General features: G+C 47.6%; 1 protein-coding gene across 3 annotated transcripts in view; it reads left to right on the forward strand.

Annotated features, from left to right (window-relative positions):
* Window positions 1–17,475, forward strand: part of ITGA5 (integrin subunit alpha 5) — a 68,964-nt gene that overhangs the window by 7,659 nt on the left and 43,830 nt on the right. For 2 of the 3 annotated variants that reach the window (XM_080989955.1, XM_080989953.1), the window contains exon 2: window positions 15,284–15,417. In XM_080989955.1, the coding sequence (XP_080846081.1) occupies window positions 15,284–15,417 (134 nt within the window). Of the gene's footprint in view, window positions 1–15,101; window positions 15,143–15,283; window positions 15,418–17,475 lie in introns of those variants that run through there. The other variant, XM_080989954.1, reaches the window with a different exon arrangement.

Below are 17,475 nucleotides of genomic sequence, written 5' to 3' on the forward strand. Positions count from 1 at the left end.
CACAAACCCACCAGGGTTGGCTCCCTAGAAACAATCCAGCCAGCAAGATGGTCCTAACTGCTGCATATTGCAGAGCTCAGTGGGGTCTCCTGGTCAGGCAGCCCATCTCATAGCATTTTATAATTCTGAGCACAAGACACAAGGTTTGAACAGATCAACATTGGGCCATGAAGATGATTTCTCTGCTAAGTCATTGCTAAGAAGGGGCAACCTTCCCAGGTACTGCACAAGTTCACAATGGCTGGCTTGGCATCTGAGTAGCAGTCACTAATTAATTACGTAAAGTGAAAGGGACAAAGAACATTCCATGCATGTCTTTGTCCAGGCTGTTGCTTGAAATTCTTGGCAAAAGATTTTGGTCTAGGATCTAGATTTGGACAGGAGACAGGAGGGACGTGCATTGAACCCTAAAGAGTTGGCAGTTGGCCCACAAAGATCCCTCAGAGATGTTTAATATCTCTGGTTCAGGGTATTAGTAAAGATGTAGTTATGCTCATTCCGTCTGGGTCAAGGGCAGTTCAGAATTAGCAGAGGATTGTCCCCTCAAAAGGCCCCTCTAAATGTTATTTTCCTCATGGTGATTATCGGGGAAGTTTTAGGCAATTCCTCCTTCAATACTGTTTCAAGGTGGAGAAACTGCTTCATTTTCAATCAGTGCATGATCCTGTAAGTTTCTGCTGGACTAATGTAAATGTACTAGAAATTTTGCTGGTGGTGATGTTCTGTGTTTGTTGCTTTAGTGCAGGAGTACTTTTCCTGACAGCCATAATGTGTATTGTTGCACCAAAAGATGTTGCAGAATATGCCTCAAAAAGCCACCTACAGCAGCCTGCAGAGGCTCAACATCACTCTTCTCAAGCTCCTGCTCTACATGTATGTCGTGGTCTAAGCTGTGTACAGTTGTAGGGAAACAAATTCAGCCTCTTACATGTAGGCTTTCCTAACAGCTTAGAGGCAAGCCCTAAAAAGTAATTTGTTTGCTCCCCGCAACCCCTGCTTCTTTCAAAATATTTGTTTTTAAGTTTGTGTGTTCTAAATGGATGAGTCATTTGTAATGTCCTGATGTTGTGTGTTATGGTGATATAACATCATTCCATGCTTTGAGTGGGGTCTCATTGGCTGTCCTGAATGACATGGCTTGATTTCCTTGAAATTCAGTAATGTCAGGCATTGTTACATAATGGCAACCCATTTTCTCAATGGTACTGGATCTTCTGTGTAGACACACATGATGCTCTTCACAGAGGTTGTCCCCATGCTACAGAAGTCCTCTATAGAAGAAAGAGCACCAAGCCCATGATTCTCCCCCAGCTCAGTGAAAAAGGTACTTTTCCAGTAAAAGGTCCAAATGTTTATTGTGCTCCCCCCACCCCCACCCCCACCCCCGCAAACACTGGTGGATCTTTGTTCACAACCATTGTAACATAGGATGAAATGTCGGGTTGAAACGAGAGACTTGGGGCAAGATGTGATAAGCCCTCCAAGACTCTGGAGACAATTGGGAATAGGTTCTTATCAACTACAGAGAACAAACATAAATACATATCAAAAGCTGCTTTATACAGAGTCTAGCTCAGTGTTATTTACTCTTGACTGGCAGCATCTCTCCCAATATCTCCAGCAGAGGTGTTTGCTCAGCTCTGCTCCCTGAGGTCGCTTAAACTGCAGGGGTCTGGATCTGGGACTTGTACATGGTAAGCATATAATCTTCCACTGAGCCATAGCTTTAAAAAAAGAGAAAAAAATGCAAAACTCTTTGCAGCTCTTGCAAATGTGACCTTTTTATGGATTGCCAAAACAAAGTTCCTTGCCGAGATTCCAGGGCGGAAAGTGACAGCATTAGCTTTTTTATTGCAGGAAGGGTTGGTTGGTGCAAGGGGTGGGTTCTGTACACAGCAGTCACTTCCTGGCAGGCTAAGGAAGCCTGGTGCTTCAGCGCCAACTGTCCCTGTTTTATGGTTCCTGTCCCTGCTAAATCACTGTCCTCCTTTTGTCTCTCAGAAAAACACTGAGTATACATTGCAATACATACACAATAGATCTTCCCCCACCCAGGGGAAATTAAGTCTCTGCTTTTGGGAGGAGGATGTGTGCATGTTGAAGTTGGTGCGCGTGCATGTAAATGTATGTGCATGGACACACAAATCTAGTTTATTGCTTCCTTTCCTTCCTTCTCCTCTTCTGTGCCTATCCAGATAGTAAATGTGTCTGAATGTGGCAGCTATTCCAATAATAAGTACAACCAGATCCACTGAAAGACGTTGTATTAAGTTTTTATTTAAGCTGGGGGTGGGGGAACTATGGCAATTTTACAAAGAAACGGCTTCCAAAACCAGAGCAAGGCAGCTGCTGCTGAGTATACAAATACACTGTATAGCTTCAGGCTCCACTGGGTCTGGTAGTTCAATGGGTAGGGTAGGGGCATGTTGCTGTTAAAACCACAAGGCTGTGGGTTCTAGGCCCATGGGGTAGAGGGACGGCTGTAGCTCAGTAGTAGAGCACTTGTTTTGCCAGCAGAAGGTGCCAGGTTAGGGTGGCAAGACATAAAAGTGAACAGGGCTCCTGCATTTTTGTGGAAGGAGGAATTTCAGAGGCTTTAGTTTGTCTGGGAAGCGCCAACTTTTGAAATTCCCTCTTCTGGGCAACAGCTGAAAGTGCAGGAGCTGCTGTCTTTTGCATTTGAATATTCAGTTCTAAGTTTGATCTCTGACACCTCCAGGTAGAGCCTGAAAAGACTCCTGGTCTGAAACCCCGCAGAGCTGCTGAGAATCGATGTAGACAATTCTGAGCTATTTTATGGTGGGTGCAGCATTAGAAACTCAGATATATAAGCTAGGCACCCAATAGCGCCTTAAACCAAGGTTATGTTTACCAAAACGGAACATCTAGTTGCCATTTTGGGGCAAGATGGCTATAAAGTATTATTTTTCAAAGGGTGGAGTGATGGTGATTGATTATCAGTAAACATCTGGCTTGCTCAGACGACAACCTTGAGCTCAGTTAAGAGCTTTGAGAACTTAAAGAAGAAAAGTCACTTGATGCAGGGGCCGTCCACATATATATTGTTCTTTTCCTAGTTTTTATTAAAAGTTTTTTTGTGTTACAAAACAAACAGAAAAGAGATGGTACATCAGTTGTCTCCACTTTCGATTTGTAGTTTTTCAGAGTTGGTTCACATTTAGTGAGAGACACTTTTGCCATAGACATCTTGCATTTGGGGGAAGGAGACATGGGGTATTGTTCTTTCGTTCTATTGCGTATTATTAGTGTAGGGCGGTTGTGTCAGCATCACATTGGTAGGTCCTTTGTTTATGTATTTATTTATTTGTATTGATAATGCAAGAGGTTAGGGGGTCCTGAGCTTGGCTGGCTACGTTCAGTTGATTGCAGTGTGACTTGTTTGCAGGGGAAACTTGTTGCTGACCTTTTTTTCTTAATGGTGTCTGCTCCTGCTCTGGCTGCACAGAAAAAGCATTTTGGTTCCAGAAATTCATTCCAATTGTGCAGATAAAATATAACTGACAGAAATCTACAGGATGGGGCATTAGTGTGTGAAAACAGTGCAGATCCAATGATCCCCAGATAGTGGAGATGTCAGGTGCCATCCTGGTGCCCAGGCATCTTCACTTGGTCGCAAGTGGTCAAAAGCCAGGTGCAAAATGCTTGGCTAATGTCAAACACTGGCCAGGGTTAGAAACGGGGATACAAAAGCTAGGAGCCACATAGCTCCTGGGACCTGGATTGCGGGCGCTAAAACAGAATGTTTAGTTACCGTTTATGTTTGGATTTCTTTTTTAAAGACAGATAGCAGTATTTTTATTTATTTTTTGCTGCTGGATGATTCAGGGGGTCTGCAGGGTAGCGCAGCAGCAAAAGATTCATCTTTTACTGCTGCGCTACCCCCCAAAACAGCTGATTTGAGTGGCAGTGCGGCAGCAGCAAAAAACAAAGATGTGTCTTTTGCTGCTGCACTAGCCTGCAGACCCCTTGAATCACCTGCCCAGGCAGGTGGAGATGCTAGGTGCCAGCCAGTCGCAAAATGCAACTACTGCTCGGCTAATTCTGAATGCTGATTATTGCCACCCAGGGGGCTACAGTGCATCAACTTAAAACCCAGACCATTTGTGATATGAAAAGTTACAGGAATTCAGCAGTAGGGTGCACAGATTGGAAATTAAATGTGTCCTGAAACCTTTGCAAGCACAGTGTTGAAAGCAGGTCCGTGTGGTCAACCCAATATAGCACTGTGGACACAAAGCATCATGAATGTGCGATAAAAAGGGTTTCCAGAAGAGACCTTTGTCCTGCACAATTACGGTTAAGTTATTGAGTTTCAAAAGCCCTTAACAACTTGGGACCACTTTTACCTACGGGATCGCCTTGCCTTACATGGACCCATTTGACCACTTCCATTGGTGGAACTGGCACTATGACAGGTGCCACATAATCCCCGTTCCACATTTGTAAGAACTCAATTCTTTACTGTGGCAGCGCCTGCATTTTGGAGCTCCCTGCCTATTGAGACCAAGCAAGCGCCTTCAATGTCCTCTTTTTGGCACCTGCTAAAAACATTCCTGCTTAGACAAGCCTACCCAGATGCTTAGGAAGTTGGGGCAATTTTAATTTGTTGTAGTATTTTAACTTTTGTATGTTTTAAAGTGTGGCTGTACATTTTCCTTGATTTTACTATTTTACCTTTTGTAAAATGTTTTGAGGGGGTTTTCTTTGCAATCAAGCAGTGTATGAAATAAATTAATTGCAAAGCATTGTGCACAACATTGATGAGACTTGTTTCTGAGATACTATACTCCATCTTAAGGAGAGCAAGACATGGATGGGGTTGTTTGGAGTAGGCATATATAAGGCAGATTTTGGGGGCTGCCCAAGAGCAGATGGGGTGGGACTAGGGAAATCCAGTGGTACCAAAGGTGCAGTAAAGAGCGGTGGCTGAAGCAGAGAGGTCTTTTGCAGGGCAGCTTAAACTAACAGAGAGGAGAAGTGACTGTCACATTGGTGTTGGTGGCATCCAGCCCCACTGCAGAAAGTCTGGCTAATGTGGTTGAGTGACTCCTTCCCTTTGATTCAGGGGGGAGAACGCTTCAGAGTTGGCAGGGGGTGGAGAGATGAGAGCTTTGATGGCTTTCTGTCTGCTCCTGGTTTAGTCTAGAGCCAGCTTTCCTCTTTGCTCATCAGCCAGGGCTGTGCCCCTCCCTCCCTTGCTCAGCTGGCAGGACCCCAGACGGCACCAGGCCAAAGGCAGCTTTGAGCCCCCCCCCCCGTCTCTCTCCAGCTGAGTTTGAGGAACGCAGGGTCCCTGGTTGATGTGTTGAGAGACCAGGAAGGGTAGTGACACTTACAGGAAGGTTTTAAGTCTTGTGCAGATCACCTTTACTAAGTGTGGGTGGGTGTTATTGAAAGTTCCATGGACATTTTCGAAGAGGTACAGCAGCTTGGATGAAACAGTTCTCACTGACTGTGCTTCTTCAACACATTGCTGGAAAGGAAATAAGGAGAAGGTTTATAGTTTTATATGTTGCCATCAAAGCAGGGACATTAATCAGTGTCCATTTCCAGGAAAGGCTGCCGTAATGGAATGACAATGGTCTAGGCTGCTGCTCCAATTCTATCACAGAAATGTAGGAAGCTTCCTTGTACTGTCCCATCTAGCTCAATACTGTTTACTCTGACTGGCAGTGGCTCTCCACACTTTCAGGTATGGGGCATTCCCAGTGCTGAACGGAGTTGCTGGGGATCCATCCTGGGACCTTCGGCATGCTAAGCAGATACTGTACTGCAAAACTATGGCCCGGTGTATCCTTGATGCTTCTTGCATGCCTGCGACATGCTCACACTCTGGCTCCCCTCTGACAAACAGAACTGCTGCAACAGGCAGGACTTGTGCAGAGGCAGTATCTCTTCTGCCTCTCAAGAGACTCCTCAGTTGCGGCCGAAGGTCAGCCTGCATGGGAGGTCAGGAAAGGACCTCTTCCTGACCCCTGTCCATTGGCTGACCTCTCCCACTTCAGCCCCTGACCTCTGCCACCCATTCTCATCTTCTTGGTTGAAATGCAAGCCCTCTAGTTCAGCCCTGTGACAGCTTCTGTATTTTTTTCGGTGCCAAATGTCTGTGGCTGTTTGCTTCATCTATGCTCACCAGCCCCAACTAACTTCTTTGGATGACTTGGCAGTGGCTGGGCTCACAATCATAACCATGCCGGTGAGATTTCAGTAGCTCTGGAATCAGACCCCTTCTGTTGTCTCTTAAAAGGGTTCTCCATGGCAAAACCAGCTTGACTTGCTCAGTGTTTGGATTGGCTGCAAAGGGCTTAGGTCCACGCTTGGATGCCATTGTCTCCGGGGACTATGGAACAGCAGCACCCCATATCCATTTATTTATTTATTTAGCACCACCAGCGCTTGACAAACTCAAGCAAAAAGGCAGATCTCTTCCCCTTAAGGAGCTTACATTCTGATTCATAGGATTGTCAAGTTGGAGGGGATCCCAAGGGCCAACCCCCTGCAATGCAGGAATCTCAGCTAAAGCAACCATGGCATATGGCCATCCAATCTCTGCTTAAAAACCTCCCAACGACGGGGAGTCCACCACCTTCCAAGGAAGACTTTTCCATTCTTGAAAAAGTTCTTACTGTCAGACAGTTCTTTCCAATGATTAGTCGGAAGCTCCTTTCTTTCAACTTGAAGCCATTGGTGCAAGTCCCACCCTCCAGGGAAGGAAAAAACAAGCTTGCTCCATCTTCCATGGAACAGCCATTGAGATATTTGAAGATGGCAATCATATCTCCTCTCAATCTCCCCTTTTCCAGCTCCCTCACCATTCCTCACCCTTGATCATCTTGGCTGCCCTCCTGCACACAGTTCAGCTTGTCAATATCCTTCTTAAATTGCGGCACCCACAACTGGACACAGTATTCTAGATGTGGTTGACCAAAGCAGAACAGAGCAGGGCAAGGGCAAGGAAGTTGGGGCCCTCCAGACTACAGCTCCCATCACCCACGACCACTGGCCTTGCTTGCTGGGGCTGATGGGTGTTGGAAGCTGGGCAGCCCTTTCCGTTACAGTGAACAAGTTCTTCCTCGGGTGACAGATGCTGGTTTCCTCCATTCCTCTGTAACTGCCTGCACAGGCTCTGTTGAACAGTGGCAAGCAGGGCAGACCAAGATCAGGAGGAAAAGGAGGTGGTGGGCAGCAGAGCTGTGGAGAGATGCACATCTGTGAAAGATCCAACTTTGTGGCCACAGGGTAATAATATATGTGCCAGTACAAGCTGACCCTTATTAGCTTCATCTCCTCAGATTTGTGAAACAGATGGAGAATTGAGAAGGTGGTACATATACACAGGCCAGCTCACTGAGGAATTCTCCTTTAGGAACAGACGATGCCAGTCTTCTACAAAATCAGACCATTGGTCACCCTGATTTCTGCCAAGCTGTGCATAGGATTCCATGGGTCATGGCTCTCAACCAGGGCCTGCGCTCCTTTGGAGAATTGAAGATGTGATGGAGACTGTCATAGCTCTAAGCTATATCTAGCACAGTACTGTCTACAACAGCCTTTCCCAACCCTACCAGGAGATGCTGGGGATAAAATTTGCCGGGGAATCAAACCTTTGCACTCTTCCCACTGAGCGGTGTCCCTGCATCTTCCTTTTTACAGCTCCAGCCTAGCATAATCCACATTCCTTTTCCCAGGGAGACGGATGTGGAGTGCCAGCTTGGGTTGCTGCCTCCATTATCATCATCAAAGGCCTCAGAGCGGGACCAGCTGCCTCTCCAGCAGGTTGCAGATTAACCAGCCCTGCTTATTGTTGGCTGTTGATTCACCCACCTGAAAATAGAGGCTGCCTTCAGAGGTCTAGGGAATGGCCGTGGCCTGAGGGCAGGTGCAGCCCCAGACTGTCAGATTTGTTTGGACTCCTGGCATTTGACCAAATGGTCCCCAGCAGGAACATGCAGCAGGAAAGGAAGGCAGAGCCGCTATCAGATTTATTTCCCCCTTCAGCTGGCCGCCTACTTATGCTTCTTGACCCTCCTTTAATAGTGAATCCTGCATATTGGAAGCCACTAGAATCCTATCTACCTGCACAAACCTGGCAGCGTGTGTTGCATACGTTGCTAGAAGGTTGTCTTTTTGCCTTCTGGTTTATTAAGAGGCAGGAGCAAAGGACTCTGTGCCTTTAATGACCAAGGCCAGTGTGGTTCTTTCTCCAGCAGCTGCCCCATGGGTCGTTGCCCCTGCACCCCATTGTCTCTGCAGCCAGGCTGCAGCCAGCCCACCTGTGGCTCATGGCACCTGTAGTTCTGAGACGAGATCTCCAGATATGCAGTCCTTATCTAGGTTTGAGCCCTTCAGCCATCATGCCTCACCTGTGCAGTAGCCTTGAAAGCATGTTGCAACAAAACTCCCCCACAGCACTGAGTCAGCAGGGTGAGGAACAGATTCATTGTTTTTCCTCTGTTGACAGCAATCTGTGTGTTGCACAGGGATAGAGGGGAAATGGGGGTGGGTGGGATGGGAAAATCTTGCAATGCAAGGGGTGCAATCTCTCTCTCACACACACACACCACTCTATATTTCAGAAACTTGTTTGTTTGCAGTGCGTTTGGATACCACTTGAGCTACTGTAACCAACTTTTGCATTACAGTTCCCAAGAGCAAGAAACAGGTTGTCAACTGCATCTGGATACAGCTGGGCACCATTTTGAATGAAGATAAGGGACTGAACCTTTAGAAAATGCCACTGATTTAAAAACTGGCCTGACTTCTTTGGTTTCTTAGAATTCTTAGACCATGCTGGGCACAAGGTGCTACATTTGTGTGGTGGAGAGAGTGAGAGAGATTTCTATGCCAAGCTCAGATGCTTACATGTTGAGCACAGTGGTAATCCACCACAGCAGTAGTCAGCTAGGAAGGTTTCTGCTATTGCCAATTCTGCTTTTGTGTGTTGCTGCTGGACATTTCAGACAATGTGTCTTGCATTTCATGGCCTTTTGGCTTCACCATTTATCAGTTTTGCTCTCTTCCATACTCACACATATATGCCCCTGCCAGTTGAGAGTAATACCTTATGCATTTAATGACACATGGCTTTGGTCCACAAAAGCTCATGCCACAATCAATCTGTTAAGTCTTTGAAGGTTGCTGCAAGATTGCTTTGCATGTTGGCTGGGGCTGATAAAAGTTGGGAGTCCGACAATATGTGGAGAGCCACAGGTTTCATATCCCAGAAGCCTCTGCAATGTGCAGAAGATCCTTGATAGATGTTCAGAGGTTTCATGCCCCATGTGTTTCCTCTTGAGGCTGTGTTGTTGTTGTTGTTGTTGTTGTTGTTGTTGTTGTTGTTGTTGTTAACACCTGCAACATCACAGTTTCCTCTTCCTCTTGAATCAAGATATTTTGACTGAGCTGGAAGTTTGAAGGCAAAGAGAATGAGGGACTTGATTTGGGCCTGCAAAAAGTTAAATCTACCAGGACAGTGGTGAAGCTAGGATGCGGGGGGGGGGGGGCTGTACTGCTTCCTGGAGGGCAGAAGGTTACCCCATCAGGCCAGAAATGGTTAGCCACCCCAGCTCTGGGTCTTGCTCCTCTAGGTTATGTCTGAGCCACAAGGCACTTTGCTTGCTTCCTGTTGACTGTAGTTGCATGCCTCTCTAGATGTTGCTGGACTACAACTCCCATCTCCCCTGGCTATTGGTCATGCTTTCTGGGACTGCTGAGAGTTGTACTTCAGCAACACCTGGAAGGCCAAAGGTTCTCCACACTTGATAGAAAGGCTTTGTAAGTAGAGCGCACTGGGGAAAAGAGACAGTTTTAGCTGAAAGTCTCAAATGTTCTGCCTGGGACCTGGCATGTCTGCATTGGAAGGAAATTCCATAGCAAGGGGGCTGCCAGTGAGTGTGATGCTCATGCAAGCTGTTTTGGGCCCAGGTGTGGTACAAAATGCATGTGCTAAAGGTCATTGTTGCAAGTGTGTGTGTGTGTGTGTGTTGATTCAGCCAACACCAATCTTGTTTGAGCTATTCTTCAAGTGTGTGTGTGTGTGTGTGTGTGTGTACATGCACACACATACACACCCCTTAGACTGGATTATGTGGTCAGAAAAGCAGCATTGCTCTGACAACATATAAGGGAGAGAGTAGTCTCTCAGGAATGTGAGACCTGAGCCTTTCAGTGGCTTTATAAATCTACAAACAGCACCTTGAATTGTGTCAAGAAGGCAGTCTGGGAACTTATGTGGATGTTGCAGCAGTGTTGCTGGTGCATTGCCAGATCTCTTTGTAAGCAAACTGCTTTTCCGTGGGTGGCTCCTCGTGCCCTGTTAACACGCAATATAAAATGTCCTGCTTCTGAATACCAGTTGCTGAAAACTGCAGGATGGAACCTTTCACCCACCCCTGCAGATTGCCACATAGATCAGGTAACACAGAGAGCAGGGGTAGCCCATATTCTGGCCATTCAGATGTTGTTGGACAACAATTCCCCCAACCCTGGCTGGGGCTTAAGGAAGTTAGAGCACAACATGTTGGCTATTCCAGATGTAGTCCATCCATTACCTGCCCAGCCTGTCTGGAGGGCCACAGATTCCCAATCCCTAAAGAAAGAAGTATCTGATCACTCAATGCAGCCTGATATTCCCAGCACTGCAAAATATTTACAGGCAGCTGCAGTGCCTGTGAGATTGGAGAGCAGGTGGCTTGTGAGCAGTACAGTGCTGAAGGAAACAAACAGTGCTATAACTTATGCCCCCCCCCCACTCTCTGGCTTCCTGAGGATGTGACAGGGTGACAGCCCCCAAAGGGTATTGTTGTGTCATTTGTTGGGAGGGAATGTTTTGTGTTTGTGTGTAGCAGACCAAACTGGTTCACACATGCAGCTACTTTGTTATCTTACCACTTGACAACACAATGACTTGTAACTGATGGGAATAAACAATGCTGTGTCGTTTGAAATCTCTCTTTCCACCTGCTAAGAAGCTAAGAACTCAAGAAAAGCCCAGCTGGACCAAGCCCAATGCCCATCTGGTCCAGTGTCTTGCTCCCGCGATGGCCAACTAGATGCCTATGAGAAGCCTACAAGTTAGGAGTGTTCAGTGCAACAGTCCTCTCCTCCCTTGTGATTCCCAGCTTCAAATAATGAAGGCAGGAGGTAGCTAAACCTCTCCTCAGAGCTGTCCTGGATGTTTGCCCTCTGCCGGCTGAGGAGTAGCTTACTCCCAATGCCAGTGACACCTCTTGACCCTGTTTTGTATGATCGATTCCCCACTCCCAGAAAAAGGATGGACTAACACAGGGGTCAGCAAACTTTTTCAGGAGGGGGGCGGTCCACTGTCCCTCAGACCTTGTGGGGGGCCGGACCCACCGCCTCCCGAAAGGCCCCCCCCCGCCTATGCCACTCACGCCGCAGCCGCCGACGCTTCCTCGTTCTTTGCGGGGTACAGAGCCCACACCACTGGCCTGGGCAGCAGAGGCAGCCTCCACACCGCTGCCGCTTCCTCCCGCTGGACCACCTTAGCGGGAAGGAAGGGGCGGCGCCCAGAGGTGTCCACAGCTTCTGATTGGCTGCAGTAGCTTCCTGCAGCCAATCAGAAGCCCTGCCGCATCGCGGAAGTCAATATCCGCACGGTGAGGCCTCTGTACCATGCCTGTTTAGCACGGGGACTGACCGAGGGGGCAGCAGGGCCCGCAAGATTTGTGGGCCGGATTAACAAGCCTGGTGGGCTGTATCTGGCCTGCGGGCCTTAGATTGACGACCTCTGGACTAACATATCCCATTGCTTATTTTGGTGCTGAGAGGATAAAAAGGAGCATGTTCTGCAAACAGAGATTAGATAAAGGCCTTCCTACCTACCTGTGAAAATATCATCAGAGAGGTTAGTTGAGGAAGGGAAGAATCAAGTGTGTCCCTAGCCATTATCCTTGGGTTCCCTGTTCCTTATGGGACTGCAACTTCATGGCAGGGGCAGATGTTTCAAAAGGCATGTTTGCGTTGTAAATGCAACCCCCTTTAATGCAATTCTGCTCCAAAAAAATTCTGGCGACTATGTAAACTAGTGATTTGCAATACTTATCAACAGGATCATGGGTCATTACTCCCAGATGAATTAATCTGAAATAGCTAATACTCCTGGGGTCTGTACTCACAGACCCTACAGGCAAATCCTTGATAGAATTTGGGGTGAAATTATTGGATTTTGTGGGGCGTGGTTGAACAAATATACAAATGAACCAAGACAGACTTGAGAGAAAAAGTTCTGGAGTTGTTGGGACTGAACCAGTTTTATTACCCAGAGAAACTAAGTTGACAGTTGAAGACTGTGAATCTCCTCAGTCATGATCTTCTTCCTTTTTTTTTTTTTTTTGTAATTTCCCCCCTCCAAAATCCACAGGAATTAGGGCCCATGACTTCACCCTCCTGATGTAATGAGCTTCAGTCTCTTTCTTATGCATTCCGTGAAAAAAACCACTTTCCTTACTTTGACTTACCGTTAGCTTTCTTTCGCTGATGTGTTGGGAGATTGAATTTTGATGTCCTTCATATTTTTTCCTGCAAAAATTGCCCTCACTGAAAATATATCCGTGGATGCAGAACACAGGCGGCTTGTTCAAACGTTACACTGAATGCAGGTACAAGCTGTCTCTGCACAAGTGTTTGTGTGGAAGGGCGAACACTTCCTGATTTGTACAGCTCAGCTATTTGTGTAAATGGCACACTTGTTGAATGTTACATGTGAATAACTACAGCCATACAACTCAACTATTGTGCACATAGATTGTACACTCGTTGAATACAATGTGAGAATAGCCCTGGTTTTTGGTGCCTTTCAGTAGAGGTCTTAGCTCCCAGTGGGGTTGGTTTTCCTTTAGTAAAGAGAAGCCCCACACAGTGTATTAGTGTTTTCATCAAAACTCTGCAGACGTTCCCATTCAGTTTAGCATCTCCAGGTCTCAAGAGATTATTGGCCAAGCCCCAACAACAGGACAAACCCACACTCCATGTTAGAAATCAGGGGTAGGCAACCTAAGGCCCGTGGGCCACATGCGGCCCAATTGCCTTCTCAATCCTGCCCGCAGACAGTCCGGGAATCAGTGTGTTTTTACATGAGTAGAATGTGTGTTTTTATTTAAAATGCATCTCTGGGTTATTTGTGTGGCATAGGAATTCGTTCATATTTTTTTTCAAAATATAGTCCAGCCCACCACATGGTCTGAGGGACAGTGGGCCGGCCCATGGCTGGAAAAGGTTGCTGACCCTTGTTAGAAATCATAAGATGCCTTCCCACCCAAGTTTCTTTGGGTTTCCCCTCTTTCACAGCCAAGGTGGAACTTGAGCTGGGCAGATTCTCTTGTTAGGTTTCTCCATGGACATTTGGTTTGTCCTGTGGCTGCAGTTTGGCTTCTCCCTGCATTGACGCCTGCCAGGGAGAATGCTCAGCTGATTTTGTGGGGATGGTTTGGGGGTAGATGTGCCCCTGCTGTCTCTCCTTCCCTTTCATTCCTCCTTTGGTTCTCAAGGCAGGAGTGGGGTTGTTGTTTTTTCATTCTGCTGGTTCTCACTGGTGTGAGTTTCTCCAGCATACTTTGAAGTTGTGCTGGGAATCCTGGCAGGCTTCTCTTTATCCCAGTTACTTTGGTCTGGGCTACGAATCAGCAGTCGGCTCCCTGCAGAGATTTGGAAGGGGGGAGGTGGTTTTGGGTTCCCACCGCTTCCCTCCTAGCAGTCGGATGAGTGTGGCAGGTTTGCAGTGCTGCTGATGTTCTCCTTGCTCTGTGCCACCCGCCCCCTCTGTTCCGATCTTGTGGGGCTCTTGCTGCCACTGCTGGGTATCTTAAGCTCTTTCCCAGGCCTCTTTCTGGGCCCCAGGAGGGGTGGCTTCACTGCCTGCTTGCAGCTGCTGAATTGTACACCTGGCTGCCTACACAAGGGCCCTTTGTCCTGCACCAGGGAGCTCTGAAGAGTGGGTGGGGGTGGGGTAGGGTAGGGGAAAGGGAGAATAGGGAGGCTGCCAGGAGTTGGGGAACAGAATGGGAGAGAGGAACCTGGCATGGATATCATTCCAGGCTAAATAAGCCGGAAGCAATAATTTGAGCCTGCAGGTAAAACAAGCAGACCTGCTAGTGGGCTGGGGGCTCTCAGGAAGACCACTGAGATGCATCATTACAGAACACAAGGAGAAAGGCTACTAAGGAGTGGATTTCTCCTATCAGAACTGCCAGCAGCTCACAGTTTTTCTTTACTGCAAGCCCACATTGTTCTGGACTCCAAAAACGTATCATTCCATCTATTCCGAGTGTTCAGGTTCAGGCGTGAGTGCCATTCCATTTGTAGCAAAAATGACACTGTCCTCCCAGGAGAGTGTTACAGGAATTTATGTAAAGTTTGTGGGGGGGGGGGTTGCCCCTCCAGCGGACATCATACACACCCACCCCATCTACCAAACTCAGCACAATCACTCCTGCAAATGTCCCCGCAAAACACTTCATCACAGTTTTTTGCCTGTCTCTATTCAAAGGGCCTCCCGCTGCACATTAGCAAATCCAACAATTCACTGATAAATGTGTCTATGTACTGGCTCACTGGGAAAACTTTAGAAAGTCATATAAAGTCACTCCAGTATGGATTTGCACCATTCCAACTTTGTTCTGTTCAGGAAGCAAATGGCTACCAAGGGGGGACTTATTATGGGATGTGAGCAGCCATAATCCCTCAAGCCTGAGACCAGGTACTCAGCAGCCACTTGCACAAGAGATCATCACTGGCAGGTGGGTGTCAGACAGGCAGTCATCCCATGGACAATGGCAAACCACCCAGGAATGGATTAGGAGTGTGATAACCTGATCAGAAAACCAGGAACTTGTAAATATTCCTACTGTATCACTTGATGGGTGTGTGGTGGTGGGTAAGGGAGGTTGGGGGCAAACCTGATGAACCGGTTTCTACCAGAAAACCCCTCACTGTGACATATTTATGATGTATCTGTGATGTATGCATGATGCTTCACCTGAATGTTCATGAGAAAAAGGGAAAACTTATAAGGAAACCGTGGCAGCTGGAAGGGATTTTGCGGGGGCACAAAAAGGAAAGTTGTGGGGCTCCAATTTATGGGAGGGGAAAGTGGGCCCCAAAGGTAGGAACTCAATGAGCCTGAGGCAATCTGTGGGTAGCCCCTTCAGGAACAGGAGTTTAAGGGCAGGAGGAGCTTTGCTTGGCTCAAGGTGCATCTGGCTTAGACTCATCCTTTTGCTTCCTGCTCCCTTCCTTTCCACAGTGCCAGTGTCCTCGTGGGAGCACCCAAGGCCAACACAAGCCAGGTGGACGTTACGGAGGGGGGTGCGGTCTACTACTGTCCCTGGCCCCTTGGCAAGAGCAGCTGTATACCCATTGAATTTGACAGCAGCAAAGGTAAGCGGGATGTGTGGGGTTGGGAGGTGCCAGTGGTAAGAGCTGGCTGGCTACTTGCCCATCCTCACCCACCTCCAATTTTTACTCTGATTTTCAGTCATCATCATCATCATCATCATAATTTATTTGTACCCCGCCCATCTGGCTGGGCTTCCCCAGCCAGTCTGGGCAGCTTCCAACGAAGACTAAAAATACATTAAAGTGTCACACATTAAAAACTTCCCTGAACAGGGCTGCCTTCAGATGTCTTCTAAATGTCAGGTAGTTGTTCTTCTCTTTGACATCTGATGGGAGGGCGTTCCACAGGGAGAGCACCACTACCAAAAAGGCCCTCTGCCTGGTTCCCTGTAGCTTTGCTTCTTGCAGTGAGGGAACCACTAGAAGGCCGTCGGCCCTGGACCTCAGTGTCCGGGCAGAACGGCTACTCCAGATTCCCCGAATTCCCACTTCTTCTTTCTTCCCTACCTAATTCAGAAAATAAAGGCAACTGTGTCAGTTTATAAGAGCAAGTACAAAATCCATAGTAGCCTCTATTAGGTCAACCAGAATTGCATGAAAGCTTTTGAGTTCCCCAGAACGCTTCATTGGCTTGGATGGTGAACAGGGGAATGCAGCTGGCTTCTGTTTATGGTCACGGTCTTAAGAGGTTTGTTAGACTGTGATCAGAGGTGCCTGCCCAAATTCCCCTTGTCAGAAACACCAAAGCCCAGCTCCATACTCAAATCAGGCAACTGCAGGGGCAGGGGAGTTTTTAGCATATGTGCTGCCGGGGTGCAAAGTTCCGCCCAGCACCCCACAAGCACTGCCATTGTGATCTTTGGTAAATGAGTGCATAAAGTCTTTAGTGAAATAGTAGGTATACATTTCAGTATACATTGAGGTTGATGGGCATTGCCATTCAAATGGTGTGTGTGCACTGTGACATGTGATCAGGACAGGCCTTACCTGCCCCCCCCCCCCGAATATTTTATTTAAGTCACAGGGTAGAAGAGTCATGCAGTCCCTAGAGAGCTGGGGTGATGTTGTGGTTAGGAGAGCCAGACATTTGCAAATTAAAGCAAATGTGGTGAGCACCACACACACCTTGTAGCTAAGCACACACTGCAGGCTGTTTGACTGACTACAACAGGAGCAGCAGGGAGAAAGGGTGAATGCCTCTGTGGCAGCATGGGCATCCACGGGGATCAACCCCTGGATTAAAGTGTTGGACCTAAGTTCTGATGAGACCCAAGTTCTAAATTCCCCTGCAGCCGTGAAGGCAAATGTGGATGAGCAAAGGAAGTTGCCTTACACCAAGTCAGACCAGTGCTCCATCTAGCTTCAGTATTCTCTATCTCAGGGTTTCTCCAGTTGTTTTTTGGACTACAATTCCCATGATCCCTGACCACTGGTCCTGATAGCTAGAGATGATGGGACTTGTAGTCCAACAACAGCTGGAGACCTAGGTTTGAGAAACCCTGATGTACACCAATTCTCTAGGTTTTTGGGTAGGGCTGTTCCCCAGCTCAACTTGGAGGCACTAGGGATGGAGCCTAAGACCTTTTGCATCAAGAGCATGCACACTACCTTCGAACAGCATCCCTTCTGCACAGCTGGGTAAGCTGAGCTGATGATAGGCTGGTCACTGTCTCTTGACCCATCCCACCTCACAGGGTTGTTGTGGGCAGGGCAGGGGGGAGAATGGGGTACTGTGAACTTCTGCAGGAAGGTTGGAGTGAAAATACAACAAAAACACAGAACTAATCTTGAATAAAGAGATCAAAAGCCGCCCACAGGCAGAGTAAAGTGCAAATGTTGACAGTTCAAAGGCATTCTGTGTTGTGGGAGAAGGAAAGGGTACAAACCAGGGGTCAGCAAACTTTTCCAGCAGGGGGCCAGTCCACTGACCCTCAGACCTTGTCAGGGGCCGGACTATATTGGGGGGGGGGGATGAACGAATTCCTATGCCCCACAAATAACCCAGAGATGCATTTTAAATAAAAGGACTCATTCTACTCATGTAAAAACACGCTGATTCCTGGACCGTCTGCCAGCCGGATTTAGAAGGCGATTGGGCCA

This window comes from Podarcis pityusensis (genome assembly GCF_964106645.2).
Source record: "Podarcis pityusensis genome assembly, chromosome: 2".
In the NCBI taxonomy this organism is placed as follows: Eukaryota; Metazoa; Chordata; class Lepidosauria; order Squamata; family Lacertidae; genus Podarcis; species Podarcis pityusensis.